The sequence below is a fragment of the Canis lupus genome, chromosome 5 (assembly GCF_011100685.1).
Source record: "Canis lupus familiaris isolate Mischka breed German Shepherd chromosome 5, alternate assembly UU_Cfam_GSD_1.0, whole genome shotgun sequence".
NCBI classification, from domain to species: Eukaryota; Metazoa; Chordata; class Mammalia; order Carnivora; family Canidae; genus Canis; species Canis lupus.
Window position 1 is genome coordinate 78311399 of NC_049226.1, and position 15711 is coordinate 78327109.

The 15711-nt window shown below is 41.3% G+C and overlaps 1 protein-coding gene across 1 annotated transcript in view; it reads right to left on the minus strand.

Moving 5' to 3' along the window:
- PKD1L3 (polycystin 1 like 3, transient receptor potential channel interacting) overlaps positions 1–15711 on the minus strand; it is a 69264-nt gene that overhangs the window by 42882 nt on the left and 10671 nt on the right. The window contains exons 6-14 of the mRNA XM_038538446.1: positions 13031–13077; positions 11110–11358; positions 8926–9057; positions 6259–6435; positions 5408–5538; positions 5193–5319; positions 4139–4267; positions 3574–3805; positions 702–895 (exon numbers count right to left, since the gene is read on the minus strand). Of these exons, the coding sequence (XP_038394374.1) occupies positions 702–895; positions 3574–3805; positions 4139–4267; positions 5193–5319; positions 5408–5538; positions 6259–6435; positions 8926–9057; positions 11110–11358; positions 13031–13077 (1418 nt within the window). The remainder of the gene's footprint in view (positions 1–701; positions 896–3573; positions 3806–4138; positions 4268–5192; positions 5320–5407; positions 5539–6258; positions 6436–8925; positions 9058–11109; positions 11359–13030; positions 13078–15711) is intronic.

The window sequence follows — 15711 nt, forward strand, 5'->3', positions numbered from 1 at the left end:
GCAACAGAATCTGCAATTTAACAGGCTGCCAGGTAGAGGATTTGCTTGAGAGGCACTGCTCCAGATGTTCCAGAAATCACTGCTGAGGCCATGAATGGCATAGGTGCCTTCCAGAGCATCCTCGTTTCCTCTAATTCCCACGTGAATGACCCTCTGTCGGCTCTTTTACGAACCGCCTCATCATTTCCAGAACCTTGCACCTCAGTCTTTCTGCAACTGAACCAGAACTTAAATCAGAGGGGATCACACAAATTCACCGGTGTGAGAATGCAGAGCGCCACTTTAACATGGCACACACCTGGACCTAGATAACCATCTGACAAGTACCTGCCTAGCCTGGAACGTACAAGAACTTACTAGCTTATTTTTTTTAAAAGTTCTCTTTTACTAAGCAGGAAGTTTTCCCTTTACCCACAACCTATTTAATATTTGTAGAATTTAACGTCTACATATTGCTTATTTTGCCTAGAATCATCAGATTCACCCTGAACTGATGTTTGAGAAATTACAAACACGAAACATACGCCTGCTCCAAAGAGGCACATTTTCCTGGCCCACTACACATAATCTTTCTTTCTCCCAGGCTAATTTACTTCCCTTCCGATGATTTTTCTTTCTGTGCCCCTAAACGAGGTAACAGATGCTCTGCATTTCTTGCCAGCTCAGGCAGAAAAGAAAGAGGAAGTGGCATGGCTTCTTACGTGGCATCCAGTGCTCTTCCATGTGCTATTGTGGCTGTCCCAGAAATAACACTGAGTGACGGCAGTTACCACTGAGAACAGGGTGGGAGTCTGCTGGGCACTCTCCTTGCTTTTATTCAACGTGGCTGTTATGTGGTAGGTGCCAATCCTATACTGCAGACTCTCTGGAGTCAATACCCATGTGTATTCCTCATCTGAGAACAGAGAACGGTGCTTAGTTGCATTTCAAATGGGACAAAAGGACCATCAGAACCTTATGAAGGGTCAATTATTATTATTACTTTAACTTTTAAAAAAGATTTTATTTATTTGAGAGAAAGAGAAAGCAAGAGAGCGTGTGCACAAGCAGGGGGAGAGCAAGCAGAGGGAGAGAGAGAAGCAGACTCCTCGCTGAGCAGGGAGCCCAATGTGGGGATTGATCCCAGGACCTGATCACGACCTGAACCAAAGGCAGACACTTAATCGACTGAGCCACCCAGGCACTCCAATCATTATTTTATTTTATAAATAGGGAATTGACTAAGACTAGAATTACAAATTATTTCACTTTTTTAAAGATTTATTTATTTATTTTAGAGAGTGCACCAGCTGGAGGAGCAGAGGGAGAGGAAGAGAGAATCTCAAGCCGCCTCTCTGCCAAGTGCAGAGCCCAATGTGGGGCTCAGTCTCAAGCCTCTGAGATCACGACCTGAGCCGAAAATAAGAGTCAAACGCTTAACCGACTGCACCATCCAGGCACCCCACAAATGATTTTTTTCCCCCACAAATGATTTTAAAGAAAATGACCAGCGATAAAACCTGGGGCTCTGGATTATTCCTGTTCCAATATGAAGTCGTATTCTCTTGATAAATGAAGATTTAGGTCTAATGAATCAGAATGTATTATGAGTTTTAGAAAAATGAAATAATCACACATCAAGGTGAGTAGCTGCAAGACCTAGCTGACAAAGGAAGCCCAACAATGAAGCAAGGATGGGAACAGGGTGGTTCCAGGAAAGAGCCCTGATTCCAGGCCTGGCTCTCTCACCCAGGGGCTGGTAAGGGCTAAGGCAAGTCACACAACCTCCCTAGTTTTCTCCTTTCGAATGAAGACTCTGGACCAAAGGTTGTCTAAGATCCCTTCTGGCTCCAATTGACAGGATACTGTCAAGATTGACATGGAAAATGGAGTGCCTGTTGTGAATCGGGATAGAACCTGCTGGTGATGCAGATAGAACTCTAGCTGGCAGTCCTGTAGTAAGAGGTGCTGCTTCAGGTGCTCTAAGGGCAAGAAGCAGTGAGTAAGAAGTGACCATTCCTGTGTTAGTGATGCCTCCACGAGAGCCAGAGCTCGTTCAACAAGAAAGACAGTAATAAAAGGAGACTATAACATGCTTTATCCATTTGGATTATTCTCCCTCCACCCCATTTTTTTTAAATGCAAAGGGTAGCTTTAAGACTTCCCAGTACTACATTTATTTTGTTGTTGTTAGCTTTCGAATAATTTTATTTTTTAAATTTAAATTCAATTAACATAGTGTATTATTAATTTCTGAGGTAAGAGTTCAGTGATTAATCAGTCTTATAGAACACCCAGTGCTCACCACATCGCGTGCCCTCCTTAATGCCCCTCACCCAGTTACCCTGTCTCCCTACCCACCCACCCCCAGTACTACATTTTTTTTTTTTTTTAATTTATGATAGGCACACAGTGAGAGAGAGAGGCAGAGACACAGGCAGAGGGAGAAGCAGGCTCCATGCACCGGGAGCCCGACGTGGGATTCGATCCCGGGTCTCCAGGATCGTGCCCTGGGCCAAAGGCAGGGGCTAAACCGCTGCGCCACCCAGAGATCCCCCCAGTACTACATTAAAAGTTGATATCCAGTGACTACGTATTTTAGTCAAGTATATCTAGGTCCTATCTATGTATCGCAGAGATTCTTAACTATTCTAAGCTACACTGAAGTCAGTTTGATATTACACCAAGACTTACTAAGACAGCTTTGTCCTTACCCAAACATAAGATTAGAAATAGTTTGAAATATATATAAAATACACTGTGCTGGACTTTTACTTCTCCACATTATGGAAATTTTCAACCATAGAGAAAATTGACTAAAGTGAACACCCATATCATCACTAAACAGATTTTATAATTAGCATTTTACTTTAAATTTGGGGCACCTGGCTGGCTCAGTCAGAAGAGCATGTGACTCTTGATTTCAAGGTCATGAGTTTGAGCCCCACATGGGGTGTAAAGATTACTTAAGTATAACTTAAAAAAACATTTTACTAAAATTTGCTCTATCACAAATATAACTTGATCCATTCCACAATCCATCTTTTTGAAAAATGCATTTCATGGTCATGTATATTTACATGTGATAAAATTACACAGAATAAACACACATACACAAGTGCCTGTAATACTGATGAATCCAAATAAGGTCAATGCTTTGTATCAGTGTCATTTCCTGGTTTTGATATTGTGCTATACTTATGCTAGATATCATCACTAGGAGAAACTGGGTGAATTGTATGAGATCTGTTTTATTTTTCACAATTGCATGACAATCTACACTTATCTCAAAATAAAAAGAGAAAAAAAAAGAAGAAATGCCTTTCAAAATAAGTTTCTTTTTTTTTTTTTAAAAAAAGGAGTTTTTTTTTTTAATTTTTTTTTTATTTATTTATGATAGTCACAGAGAGAGAGAGAGAGAGAGAGAGAGAGAGGCAGAGACATAGGCAGAGGGAGAAGCAGGCTCCATGCACTGAGAGCCCGACGTGGGATTCAATCCCGGGTCTCCAGGATCGCGCCCTGGGCCAAAGGCAGGTGCCAAACCGCTGCGCCACCCAGGGATCCCTCAAAATAAGTTTCTGATTGAAGTTTTACCTTTTTGCCACACCTGATCCTTTGGAAGGGTGATGTTCAGGTCAAAGCGGGTGTGGTTAGGCTGATACTGGAACCCCAGGTAGAGTGTCATTAAAAGGGGACTTTCAGGTTCTACGCACACGATCAGGGATTTCTCCAGGGAAGTGATGTTCATTATGATAATAAAATGATCTGAGGTCACGTTGAGGCTGGTGGGATGGGTTTCCATGCTAACATTTCTCCATAGCATGATCTAGAAGGAGATAGTTAATCAATCTTCAAGTTTAAGATGGTCCATCCATTTGTCTTTCAGTCTCCTTTCTAGTGATAATGGAATGTAGCTTCCTAGGTCTTCCTCCCTGAGTATCAGTAGGTAATATAGACCCAGGGATCAAGGGACAATATACAATCTCAGACCTAAAACACCTTCTCCTAAGGGTAAGGTAAGCTCCTTGTAGAAGTTCCCAAGTGAAGATGTGAATAATCAAATAATGGCACTGACATGAATTTAAAATGACTTTCTTCCACCCTGTTCTCCAAGAATTCCTATTCCCTTCTCTTTCATTCCCTGATAATCAAGTCATACCTCAATATCTCCCATTAAATCATGGACTTGAAACAATTTCTGATTAGAGCTTAGCAACACACTTCCGATGTTTCCAACAATGTTCTTGTCATCAAAATCCTTGAAGGGATTGAAAGCTAGTCCTGTTACCTAGAGACAAGAAAACTTATTTCATCAACCACTGAAATCTTTGGAAATGATACTCTGATAGGTAATAAGGTGTCAGGTAGCAAAAAATAAAGGAAATGTTGGGATCTTTCCCCTTGCCAATATCTCAAATGAAATTATATTTCTCATTAGAACATCATATGAGAAAGAATTAAAGATGAGTCATTTACTTGTGACCCTCAGAATTATTATTGTTTTTTTTTACATCTTTATACCTGGAGGATTCATGATTACTAGGAAATATTCTGCTCTCCAGGATAAGGCATCAATCTTATCTGTTAAGTAACCGCTGAAAGAAATACAATATACTGATATGGCTAAGTCATATACTGAGTCAATACTTATTCAGAGGGTGCCTGGGTGGCTCAGTCTATTAAGCATCTGCCTTTGGCTCTGGTTGTGATCCTGGGGTCCTGGGATCGAGCCCATGTCAGGCTTCCTGCTCAGCCTGCTTCTCCCTCTCCCTCTTTGCTCTTTCTTGCGCTCTCAGGTGCTCTAAGGGCAAGAAGCACCTAAGAAGTGACCATTCCTGTGTTAGTGATGCCTCCACGAGAGCCAGAGCCAAATTAATAAAATCTTTAGCAAAAAAACAAAAAACAAAAAACAAAAAAAACTTTTTATGCAGATATTCCCAGCTTTGTATATGCATAAGCTGTTTAGATCAATTCAAGCCATAACACAGAAACTATCAAATCCAGAAGTCTGCTTAATGCTCTCAACCTCCACCATGGATCATTTTTAAGGGGCCTCCACCCTGCCACCATAAAGTAGAAATCCATGGCACCCAGCCTTCTCTTGTTTGGTCTGGTCAGCTTACATTTTATGGTGCACCCCCTGCATGGTGCATTGAAATGCCTGCAGCCATCAATCCCATTTCCATTCGGATCAGAATCAATTTCACACTCACTTGTACATTAACTCCCGGGTGTCTGTTCAACACCTCTTCCAGTGCTGAAGCTGATAGAAAGCCTAACCTCACAAGTGCTGGAGACCCAAGAGTGTAGGAGCTCAGAGGCCAGGTTGACATGTTTTGGCTAAGAAAGAAATTAAATGGAAATCATTTTCTATGTCTTTTCTAAAGTTCAAAAACCTAAAATGAACCTCTCCCTGCTCCTCTGTTACCTGCTCAGCACCAGGGTAGCAACAGAAGAGGTCAAAGTCACTAAAGACTCAGAAAACCGGTTCTGTTGTAGGAACACTTCTTGGATCTTCCCAAGAGCCAGCAAGGCCATTTCCAGCGTATTTTCTACCTGCTTTTAGAAGGAAACACCATGTGAGCCGAGCAACCTCAGTGGATAATGGTTTTGGAGGGGTCAGTAAGGGACAAACACCTTGACAGTGACGTAATGAAAGGTGACATTCTTTGGAAAGGACCCACTGAAAGTACTTTTGGTTTGGCTAAAGACTCACCATCCTTTTATTAAGAGACCACTCAAGGATATATTTCTTTGTCCCATGTTATAAGCTGCCCTGGACCTGACTTTTTTCTTTTTTTTTTAGAGAGGGAGAGAGATAGAGAATCATTTTGTTGTTGTTGTTTTTTAAGATTTATTTATTTGAGGGCAGCCCTGGTGGCCTGGTGGTTTAGTGCTGCCTTCAGCCCAGGGCCTGATCCTGGAGACCCAGGATTGAGTCCCACGTCAGGTTCCCTGTGTGGAGCCTGCTTCTCCCTCTGCCTGTGTCTCTGCCTCTCTCTGTGTCTCTCATGGATAAATAAATAAAATCATTAAAAAAAAAAGATTTATTTATTTGAAAGACAGAGTGTGTTTGCATGAGTTGGGGGAGAGGGAGAGAGAATCTCAAGCAGACTCCCCACTGAGGGCAGAGCCCCATGCCAGACTCCACCTCACAACCCTGAGGTCACAACCTGAGCCAAAATTGAGAGTAGAATTCTCAAATAACTGAGCCACCCAGGCACCCCAAGATTAACAATTTTCCAAAATGAGTTCCATATCAGGAGCTCCTATACCCACCTGCTTAATGTCATGTTTGGATCTTTGCAGACTGGCCTTACCAGCTTCTACTACATCGTCAAGGGAGTGAATGAGGCAGACAGTCACAGGGTTTTCAAAGCCCCGAATGCCATTGCTCTGAGATACACTGTCAGGTAGCTGCTCATTCAGGTCCACAAGAGGACTGATGACACTGACCTGGGAGTTTTAGGAGGCAAACACACATCCCTGAGCTGTTTCAGACTTTTATTTTTTATTTTATTTTATTTTTTGTTTCAGACTTTTAAAAAAATTTGTGTTCTTCTGATAAGGAGTTTGATGTTCTTTATGCATTTCAAACACATTTTATAAAAAGCACTATTACAACTTGGCAGGAAAAGAAAATATCTTACATATTACCTCTAGGGAGGATTCGTATTTCTGTTATTTCTGAGAGAACCCCCCTGGAGTGGTAAGTAGATCAAAAACCTAATTAACAAAACTAAGCCAAAAAGAGAGAAAAACCAGTACTGGCTGGAACACTGAGTACACTGTCCCTTGCAACTCGGGCCTCAAAAACGTTCAAGATTGACAACACAGAGAACAAGCAGAGTTATAAATGAAGCAGAAAACCCCAATTCTCATTTCTATAGGATGTTCTTATGCAAAACAAGTAGAAAGGTCAAGCAAATTGATGGAATATCCCCGGTAGGTTCTACTATTTTGGATTTTAAATCTTTTTTGTTTTCAAAGTAACATTTAAAAACTTCTGCGTAAAAAAGATCCAATAAACAAAATTAAAAATAAGACATAGGCACAAAATATATGCAATACATGTATCAAAAGGCCAATATCAATAAATAAAGCTCTCTTACAAACATGTAAGAAAAATGACAATGTGTTCAGGGGAAAAATGGACAAGGACATGAAGAAGCAATTGAGAAGAGAAATGCACATGGTCAATCAATATGTACGATGTTGTTCAACCTCCTTAGTAATCAATAAAATGCTCTCTCCTCCTTTTCTTTCTTTTCTTGCCTTCGAAATTGGGAGAGCGTGGGACAATGATTGGTAGACATGTAAAACGGTGCCTAATTATTCATTCATTCATTTGTTTATTTATTTTAGAGACAGAGAAAGAGTGTGTGTGTAAGAGAGGGGAGAGGGGTGGGGGTGGGGGGTTAGAGAGAGAATCCTAAGCAGGCTCCACACTCAGCATGGCTCCATCTCATGATCCTGAGATCATGACCTGAGCCAAAATCTAGAGTTGGATGCCCAGCCAAGCCACTCAAGCACCCCAAAACAGTACCTTTTGAGAGAGAATTTTGTCATCTACGGAAAATGCAAAAGCCCCCCACCTTTCTTTTTAAGATCTTATTTATTTGACAGAGAGAAAAAGAGAAAGGGCACAAGCAGGGGGAGCAGCAGAGGGAGAATGAGGATAGCCGCTGGGTCTCACTCAGCTCCCTGCTGAGCAAGGAGCCTGACGCAGGGCTTGATCCCAGGATTATGACCTGAACTGAAGGTAGCTGCTTAACCAACTAGGCCACCCAGGAGTCCCAAAAGCCCCTCACTTCAATCTCTGGCACTCTATTAAATAGAAACACTTGCATAAGTACTTAGTGATGTAGGGACATGGATGTTCATGGGAATGCTATTAGCAAGAGTAGACAAAAAACGTCCAAGTGCACATGAAGAATTATTGGTTTGGTTATGTGTACTGACACAAAAAGATATCCATGACACAGCATTAACTAAAAAAAAATCAAGGGGCTGAAATATTTGTATATTTTAACCCCCATTTTTGTTAAAACGACAAACTTGTATATGCATAGAAAAAAGTCTGGCAGGCTATGCCAACAAATTAGTAATACTCTGATACCAGCAATTACATCTAGAGAATGAGATTAGCAAGAAGGACACAGATAGGGTTTTTGCTTTATAACTATATGCTTATGTTCAGATTTTTAAATAATAAGCCTGCATTATGTCCATAATTAAGAAGCCCAAATAGGGGGACCTGGGTGGCTCAGTGGTTAAGCGTCTACTGATTTTGGCTCAGGTCATGATCTCAGGGTCCTAAAATCGAGCCCTGCATCAGGGTTCTGTACTAGGCATGGAGCCAGCTTAAGATTCTCTCTCTCCCTGCTCCTCTTTTTCTGTCTCAAAAAAAAAAAAAAAAAAAAGGCCAAATAAACCAGCACAGATTACATTTATAGGCTTATTGCAAAATATTTGAAAATGCAGGACGTAGAAAAGAAAAAATTAAAATTCTCTGGAATCCTAGTCTCTTAATTTCCTTATGTGTAGGGAGTAGAGACAGGCATGAATAATTACTGGGAATAACTTGGCAGATGGGGCAGTGAGGGCCGTCATCTGTTTCAAAGCTGAACTGCTCTATCTCGGGCCAGGACTGGATCTATTTCTGTCTGCCGTGATGTCTAACAAATATATCAGAAAGGCAGTAACCTGATAAATGAACAAAAGAAAATAAGCATATCTGAGAAGGTCATCACTGATTACTTGATTTGCAATCTTCAGAGGTAAAGGTACAAATATGTGGCTAAATATTGAGTCTCCACAAAATAGTGTGTAAGACTAAGTTCTACACAGGGCACCATCTCCAGATTATGTATTTTGTCTTACTTTTTCTCTGGTTTGCTTCCCCCTTTCTCATACCTTGTTTCCTACTGATCACCGTCTGCTTACCTGAGCTGACTTAGAAAATTCTGGGATTAAGGCTGTCAGTTTCTGGAGCATCTCACAAGCTGTCTGTAGTTTGCTGTTAGTTTGCAAACCATGAATTGCTTTGTTCAAGTTCCTTGCTGTCTCATATACGACCTGTTGGGGACAAAGGATTCTGCCAAAATTATTTATAGAAAACTACTTAAGTAGTTTGAGACATTGTTTTAACACGAATTGACCTCGGATAACCTTACAAACTCAATGAATCACAGACTCCCCGTAAGAGTTACTACTTTCAGAAGATTTTCTCCAAATGCATAGAATTTTCACCTCTTCCATACAGTAGAGGAACAGATCTCAAGGTCATACAATGACTGATACAGGGACAGATTGGTCTGGAAATACGACTTAGAAATTTAAATCTCAGGGAAATGATCCAACTGAGGGCAACACCTTGAAATCAAAACAACAAAAACAAACTTTTCTATTCAGAAGTATGCTTATCTCCTCAGGGTTCCCACTGGCTTATGTCCCTCAATTCAAGAGTTCATGCTCAAGACGGGAGTATTTGAAATTCCAGATGGCAGGAGGTGGGCGGCAGAAACTGAGAAAACAAACCCAGATCTCTGGACGTGATCCCAAAACTTTAAGAGGCTTTTGAACTGGATGGAAGTCCCAAGCTGAGATAATCTCTATTTACAGCAGCTACTTAGTGCATTTCTAGAGAGCAGCTCAATTCAGTTAGTATTCAGTAAGCCTTTATTAAATGCCTACTGTGCGCAGCTAGACTCAGGAGTTAGAGTGGTTAAAGTCAGTCATGATCCAGCCCTTGTCAGTCTATACAACTGAAGAAGGTGATTTCTAATTTACAGGGTTTGTAGGAGGTTGGATTAGTTACAGAATGATCTTAGAATTGAGGACCACCCAGTAAATAAGCAGGAATAAAGGTATGAGTGAGACCCAGCTGCTACCCAACTGCATGTTTTCCAGTGGAGGTCAGGTCTTATTTAATGCCATTCTAGCTACATCCAGGGAGGACACTGAGGATGGCTTATTTGAGGTTTTAGAGCTGGGATGAATCACGGTAGATCTTACCAATTTACCTTGCCTTTCTTTAATGGCTCTTAATAAAGCTTTATAGTTGTCTCCATACAAATTTTGCTCATCTTTGGTTAGATTTACTCGAGGTACTTGCTATTCTTTTTCTTTTTAAGCGAGAGACCATGTGCAAGGGAGGGGGAGGGGCAAGGGAGAGGGGGAACCACAAGCTGGCTCCCCACCGAGTGCAGGGCTCTATCTCAGGAAAATCAAGAGTTGGACACTTAACTGACTGAGCCACCCAGGAGCCTCTGCTATCTTAAAAAAAATAAAAATAAAAATCTGATTTTCTAACTGCTTGCTGCTGACATGTAAAAGTACAACTAGCTTCCGTATATTAATCTGGTATTCAGCAACACTGATAAATTCTGTTTCTAATAATTTATCTGCAGGCCTTTTTGGGTATTCTACACTTCAGACTTCTCTTTGTTTAAGGAAAACAAAGCACTCTGTTGAAGCTTCTGAGATCAATTTTTCTGCCAGGAGAACACAACGCTAGCTGAAACAATAGTGAACAACTAGTTCCAATTACTGCTGAGAGCAGATCCAGCACAAACAGGATTATCTTTCAGTTAGATTGCATGTAAGTAGGGCTTGTGTTAAATTAAAAAAAGGTAAGAAGTAGGATGATTTTCTTCAGTCAACATTATCAGGGTGGCTTTGCTTTTTTTTTTTTTTTTTTTTTTTTTTTGAAGTTTGTGGGGAGAAGGGCACAAAGAAAGGGGAAAGGAGTGCTGAACTGGTGAGGAGAAGAACAGTCCAGAAGGGTGTGCTACTGCTGGACAATTGTGGCAGGTGGACAAAGCGCCCTCCCCATTTGAAGCACTAAATACAATAGCATTACATAAAAATAAGACATTAATATACTGAAGGGGGTAAAAAACCCATCATGGAATATTCCCATGGGCTTGTTCAGTGCTTGCTTTTAACTGGAGCACATGCTTGTCCATCAGGCACTGTTAGGCAGAGCTCTGCTCAGACATGAAGGGTGAACCAGGCCCCTTTCTCACATCACTATTCTTGAAGCATCAGCAAAATAAGAGGAAAGAATAGAAGTACGTTCACAGGATCACAAAGGTCCCTAGTGTGACCTCAGTTTTCTGTACTTACCTGATCAGAGGCATCCTGAAATGATGTTTGTAGGTGAGTGGTGACAACCTCTGTGTGGGTGTTCTCTTTGGGGCTTGAGGTCACTTCTACCAAAGCTTGCCCAGACTGTTCTTTGGGTGCAGGCCTGGGGAGCGCTGGTGTGACAGAGAGAGGGTGGCTGGTAGGCACCCAGGTGACTGACAGGACCTGCCATGTGACTCTGGGCAGTGCTGAAGGAAACGGGCTGATGGAATGGCATAGGGTCTTGGACTGAAAGGGGCGTACAGGAAAAGGCTGAATCTGATTTTTAAAAATATTTTATTTAAATTCAATTTGCCAACATACAGTATAACACCCACTGCTCATCTCATCATGTGCCCTCTGTAATGCCCGTCACCCAGTTACCCCATCCTCCCATTTTACTAAGTGAAAATGAAGGCAGTGTTTCCAAAATTATTCTGGTACTCCCACATCCCATGAGATCTCAATGGGCATTTTTTTCAAAGAGATTCAGTACTCAGTTTTGAAAAAGTGGCATACTATGTTTCCCTCTTTTAGAGTCATAATTTACATTAGTGTATTTATTATCAACCATTCAATAAATTGCAATTAAACATCTACCACATGCTAAGTTATGTTTTGGGGAAGCAGGTATATGGCAATGAACAAAATGAGTGAAGTTCTTGCCCTCATGGCATTTCCATTTTAGTGGTGGGGGCAAATTATACTATGTATTAAATAAATGCCATGAAGTAAAATAATAAGAGCAAGCAAATGAAAGGAAAGGGTGTGTTTCAGATAGGGCACTCAGATGTATGGAGACAGCATTTTTGCTGAGAGTTGGAATAAAGAGAGAAAGCTCTACCAATATATTAGAGACAGGCATTTGAGAAGTGCAAAGGCCCTGTGGTAACAACCTGCTGGGTTTGTCTGAGGAAGAACAGGAAGCTAGATGAGCAGAACTTGGATGTGGGGGAGAGCAGAAAGATCCTGGGGATGGGGGTGGGAATGAGGGATGGGGTTGGGGAGAGCATGCATATGTCAGGCAACGGAGAAGAGTATGATTTTACCTTGAATGAGATGGAAAGACACTGGGGGCTTTGAGAAGCAGCAGGATGAGCTGACCTGTGTGGCAAAGGATCGCTCCTCTGACTGCTATGTTGAGAACTGACAAAAAACAGCCAAGGGCAGAAGGAGGGAGATGAGCAGGAGGCAGATGCAAAGTTTGGCCAGGAGATGATGGTGGCTTAGACTACAGTGTGAAAATGCTGAAGCTGGTGGGATGTGGTTAGGGTTGGTCATAAGAAAGGCTCTGAGAAGTCCTACAGTCAAAAATCTTTGTTTTCTTTCCTTCTGGAAACATTTTAAGGAACGTTGGTTACTATTTTATAGAACATCGCTTGGAAAACACTGACTCAAGGGATTTTGGCTTCATCGCTGCTCTCTTTCACACGAGAAATGCCTTTTTTTTTTTTTTTTTTTTTTGCAGTGGGTCAAATAAGTGTAAATCTATCTTCAGACATCCACTGAAAGGTTTCTATGTAGGACACAAAGTAAAAAAGGCTGAGAAATTTCTTGAATGTGAAATTTTGCAGATTATGCAGTCTCCACTTTTATTTTCCTTTCACTCAGTTTTTTCCCCCTAAAAGAAATTTAAATTTCATTGCATAGCATATACTTTTGTAAGATGTCACAAGTACTTTTTGGAATGAAGCAGGGAATAAACAACCAACCAACAAATGATAATTACAACAACATGAAAGCCAAAGTAGGCTTTAAAAATGTCATTAGTAAAGCATTCATTCAACCTGGTTCTTTCCTGCACTTAAGTACTTTCCTCTCCTTATGCAAAAGCTATATCCAGAGTGGCATTCCGGGAGGATCCACCAGGAATGACAGAGATGACTAATCCCAGATGTGTACCATCAAGGGAAGTACTTACAAGATCAGCATGAGCAGGGTGGTGACATGGGGGTGCAGGATGAATAGCTGCCACAGAAAGCAGAAAGCAGACTAAGTTCAAGTAAAAGTCTAGGGTAGAAATATTTCTATTTGAGGGCATCTTAGTCTTGGTAAAAAACAATGCAAATCACTTTATATGGGAAACTAAAATGATCATTTCCGACTTAGGATAATTCTGTAGACAAGCTAGGATTCTGGACCTCAAGTGTCACAAATCACTAATATCTAATCTCTGTTTATTCTTCAAAGGTCCTCCGTATAAAAATATTTAAATCAGATCAATTGTAAAGTTATCATACATGAATACTACCAGGAAATATTTGTCCCATAATTTTACCAAAATGACGAGCTCCCTATTAATACATCAGCATATTTCTGATACTTTTAGATGAGATCGGGTGCATGCAGTGTGGTATGGCCATAACATGATATTTTCAAAGAATCTTTTTACTTCTTTTTTTTTTTTTTTTTTTAAAGATTATTTATTTATTTATTCATAAGACACAGAGAGAGAGGCAGAGACATAGGCAGAAGGAGAAGCAGGCTCCATGCCGGGAACCCAATGTGGGACTCAATCCCTGGTCTCCACGATCAGGCCCTGGGCTGAAGACGGCGCTAAACCGCTGAGCCACCTGGGCTGGCCTCTTTTTTTTTTTTTTTTTTGGATTTATTTATTTTAGAGAGAGCATGAGCAGGGGGAGGGCCTGAAGGAGAGGGAGTGGGGAAGCAGACTCCTCGCTGAGAGGGGAGCCCTACTTGGAGCTCAATACCAGGACCCTGAGATCATGACCTGAGCGGAAGCCAAGAGTCGGACGCTTAATAGACTGAGCCACTCAGGCACCCCGTAGTGTGATACTTTTAGAAAATGATCACTGACAATTTTTTGCCAGATCACGGTTCTTGCTTTCGTTACCGTTCCACATTCTGCGGTAAGAACACCATGATCTGAAGGCAGTAAGTGTGTTAACATGGCTATTTGCTATTAACTTAGGTTGACCTCTTTCGAGGCATGTGCTCTAGACCCATTACAGTTTATCTGGCTATAGCAAGCCTGCTCTGCCCTCTCCATCTCTTCTTGTAACAGTCCCTCTGGTGTTGAAACGACTGATATGTTTATTTAGCAGCAGAATCATTGTAACCACCACTACTGGGGGAGGAGAGTTCTTTTTTTTTTTTTTTGGAGGATAGAGTTCTGATATGTTCTTTCGGTTAGCTGTCATGTCTTTCTTTTCTCTTTCTTTTTAGAGAAAGTGAGAGCTCATGTGCAAGTGGGGGCAGAGGGGCAGATGAAGAAGGAGAGAGAGAGAGAGAGAGAGAGAGAGAGAGAGAATCCTAAGTTGGCTCAATGCCCAGCACAGAGCCTGATGTGGGGCTTGATCTCACATGCCTGAGATCATGACCTGAGCGGAAATCAAGAGTCAAGACACTTAACTGACTGAGCCACCCAGGCACCCCACCGTGTCTTTCTAGAAGGAATGCAAGATGGAGAGAAGAAAGAAACTGGATTTTGAAGCAAAAGACTTGAGCTCCTGACCTGGTCTGCCTTTTACTGTAACTATGAAGCCTTAGACCAATGACTTAACCTTCTAGTTTTCTCATGTGGAGAATGGGTGTAATAATACCTAAATATGTGACAATTAAAGCAATGTCTGTAGAGTTCAGAAACATGTCACCGTGGATTAAGGTCATTAGTTTAACAGCTCAAGGGGAAGAGGGAACAGATTCTGTACTTTCATGGGGGATCTGAATGGGGTTATGACCACCAGGTGATCCAACAAGCTACTGAACCAAGAGTGATCCAATTTCTTGGTCTATGGACAAACACTGTATTTGGATAGACCTTGCCTTAAGAATGAGGGAAAAAAAACAACAAAAGGAGCCAATGAATACTCTAGAACCTGGAAATTGAATCCAGAGGACCTCGAGGAAAGTATACTTGAGTTAACAGCAAAATCCAAAAAATATTTCACAAAGCTGTTTCACATCCTTAATAGGAACAGAAAGTCTTAAACCAACTGAAGCTAAGATGCACAAGTACGAGATAAAAAAGAAATAAATGATACCAGAGGATTTCAAGAAAGCTAAAATGCTGTAGGAAAATTAAAATCCACATTGAAGTAATACAGAATTGATGTGGAAAAATCCAATCAGTGAGGAGGAGGATAAAAATTCTCCCAAAATGCAACAGAGGGATACACACAAAACCATTCTTTTCACTTAAAAGAGTGACAGAAGAGAGATGGAGGACAGAAATCTGCAATTTAGCAAATAGATAATTAGTATTTCTCTCCTTTTCCTTTTTTTTTTTTTAAAAAGAAGGGCAGCCCCGGTGGCGCAGCGGTTTAGTGGTGCCTGCTGCCCAGGGTGTGATCCTGGGGACCCAGGATCAAGTCCCAAGTCGGGCTCCCTACATGGAGCCTGCTTCTCCCTCTGCCTGTGTCTCTGCCTCTTTCTCTCTCTATGAATAAATAAATAAATCTTTAAAAAAGAAAAAAAGAAAAAAAAAAAAAGGGAGAGAGGTGGGGGGGAGGGGCAGAGGGCAAAGGAGGGCAAGGGAGAGAATCTCCAGCATAGTCCATGCCCAGTGTGAGCCAATGTGGGGCTCAATCTCAGGGCCCTGAGATTATAACCTGCACTGAAATAAAGAGTCCAACCCTTAAC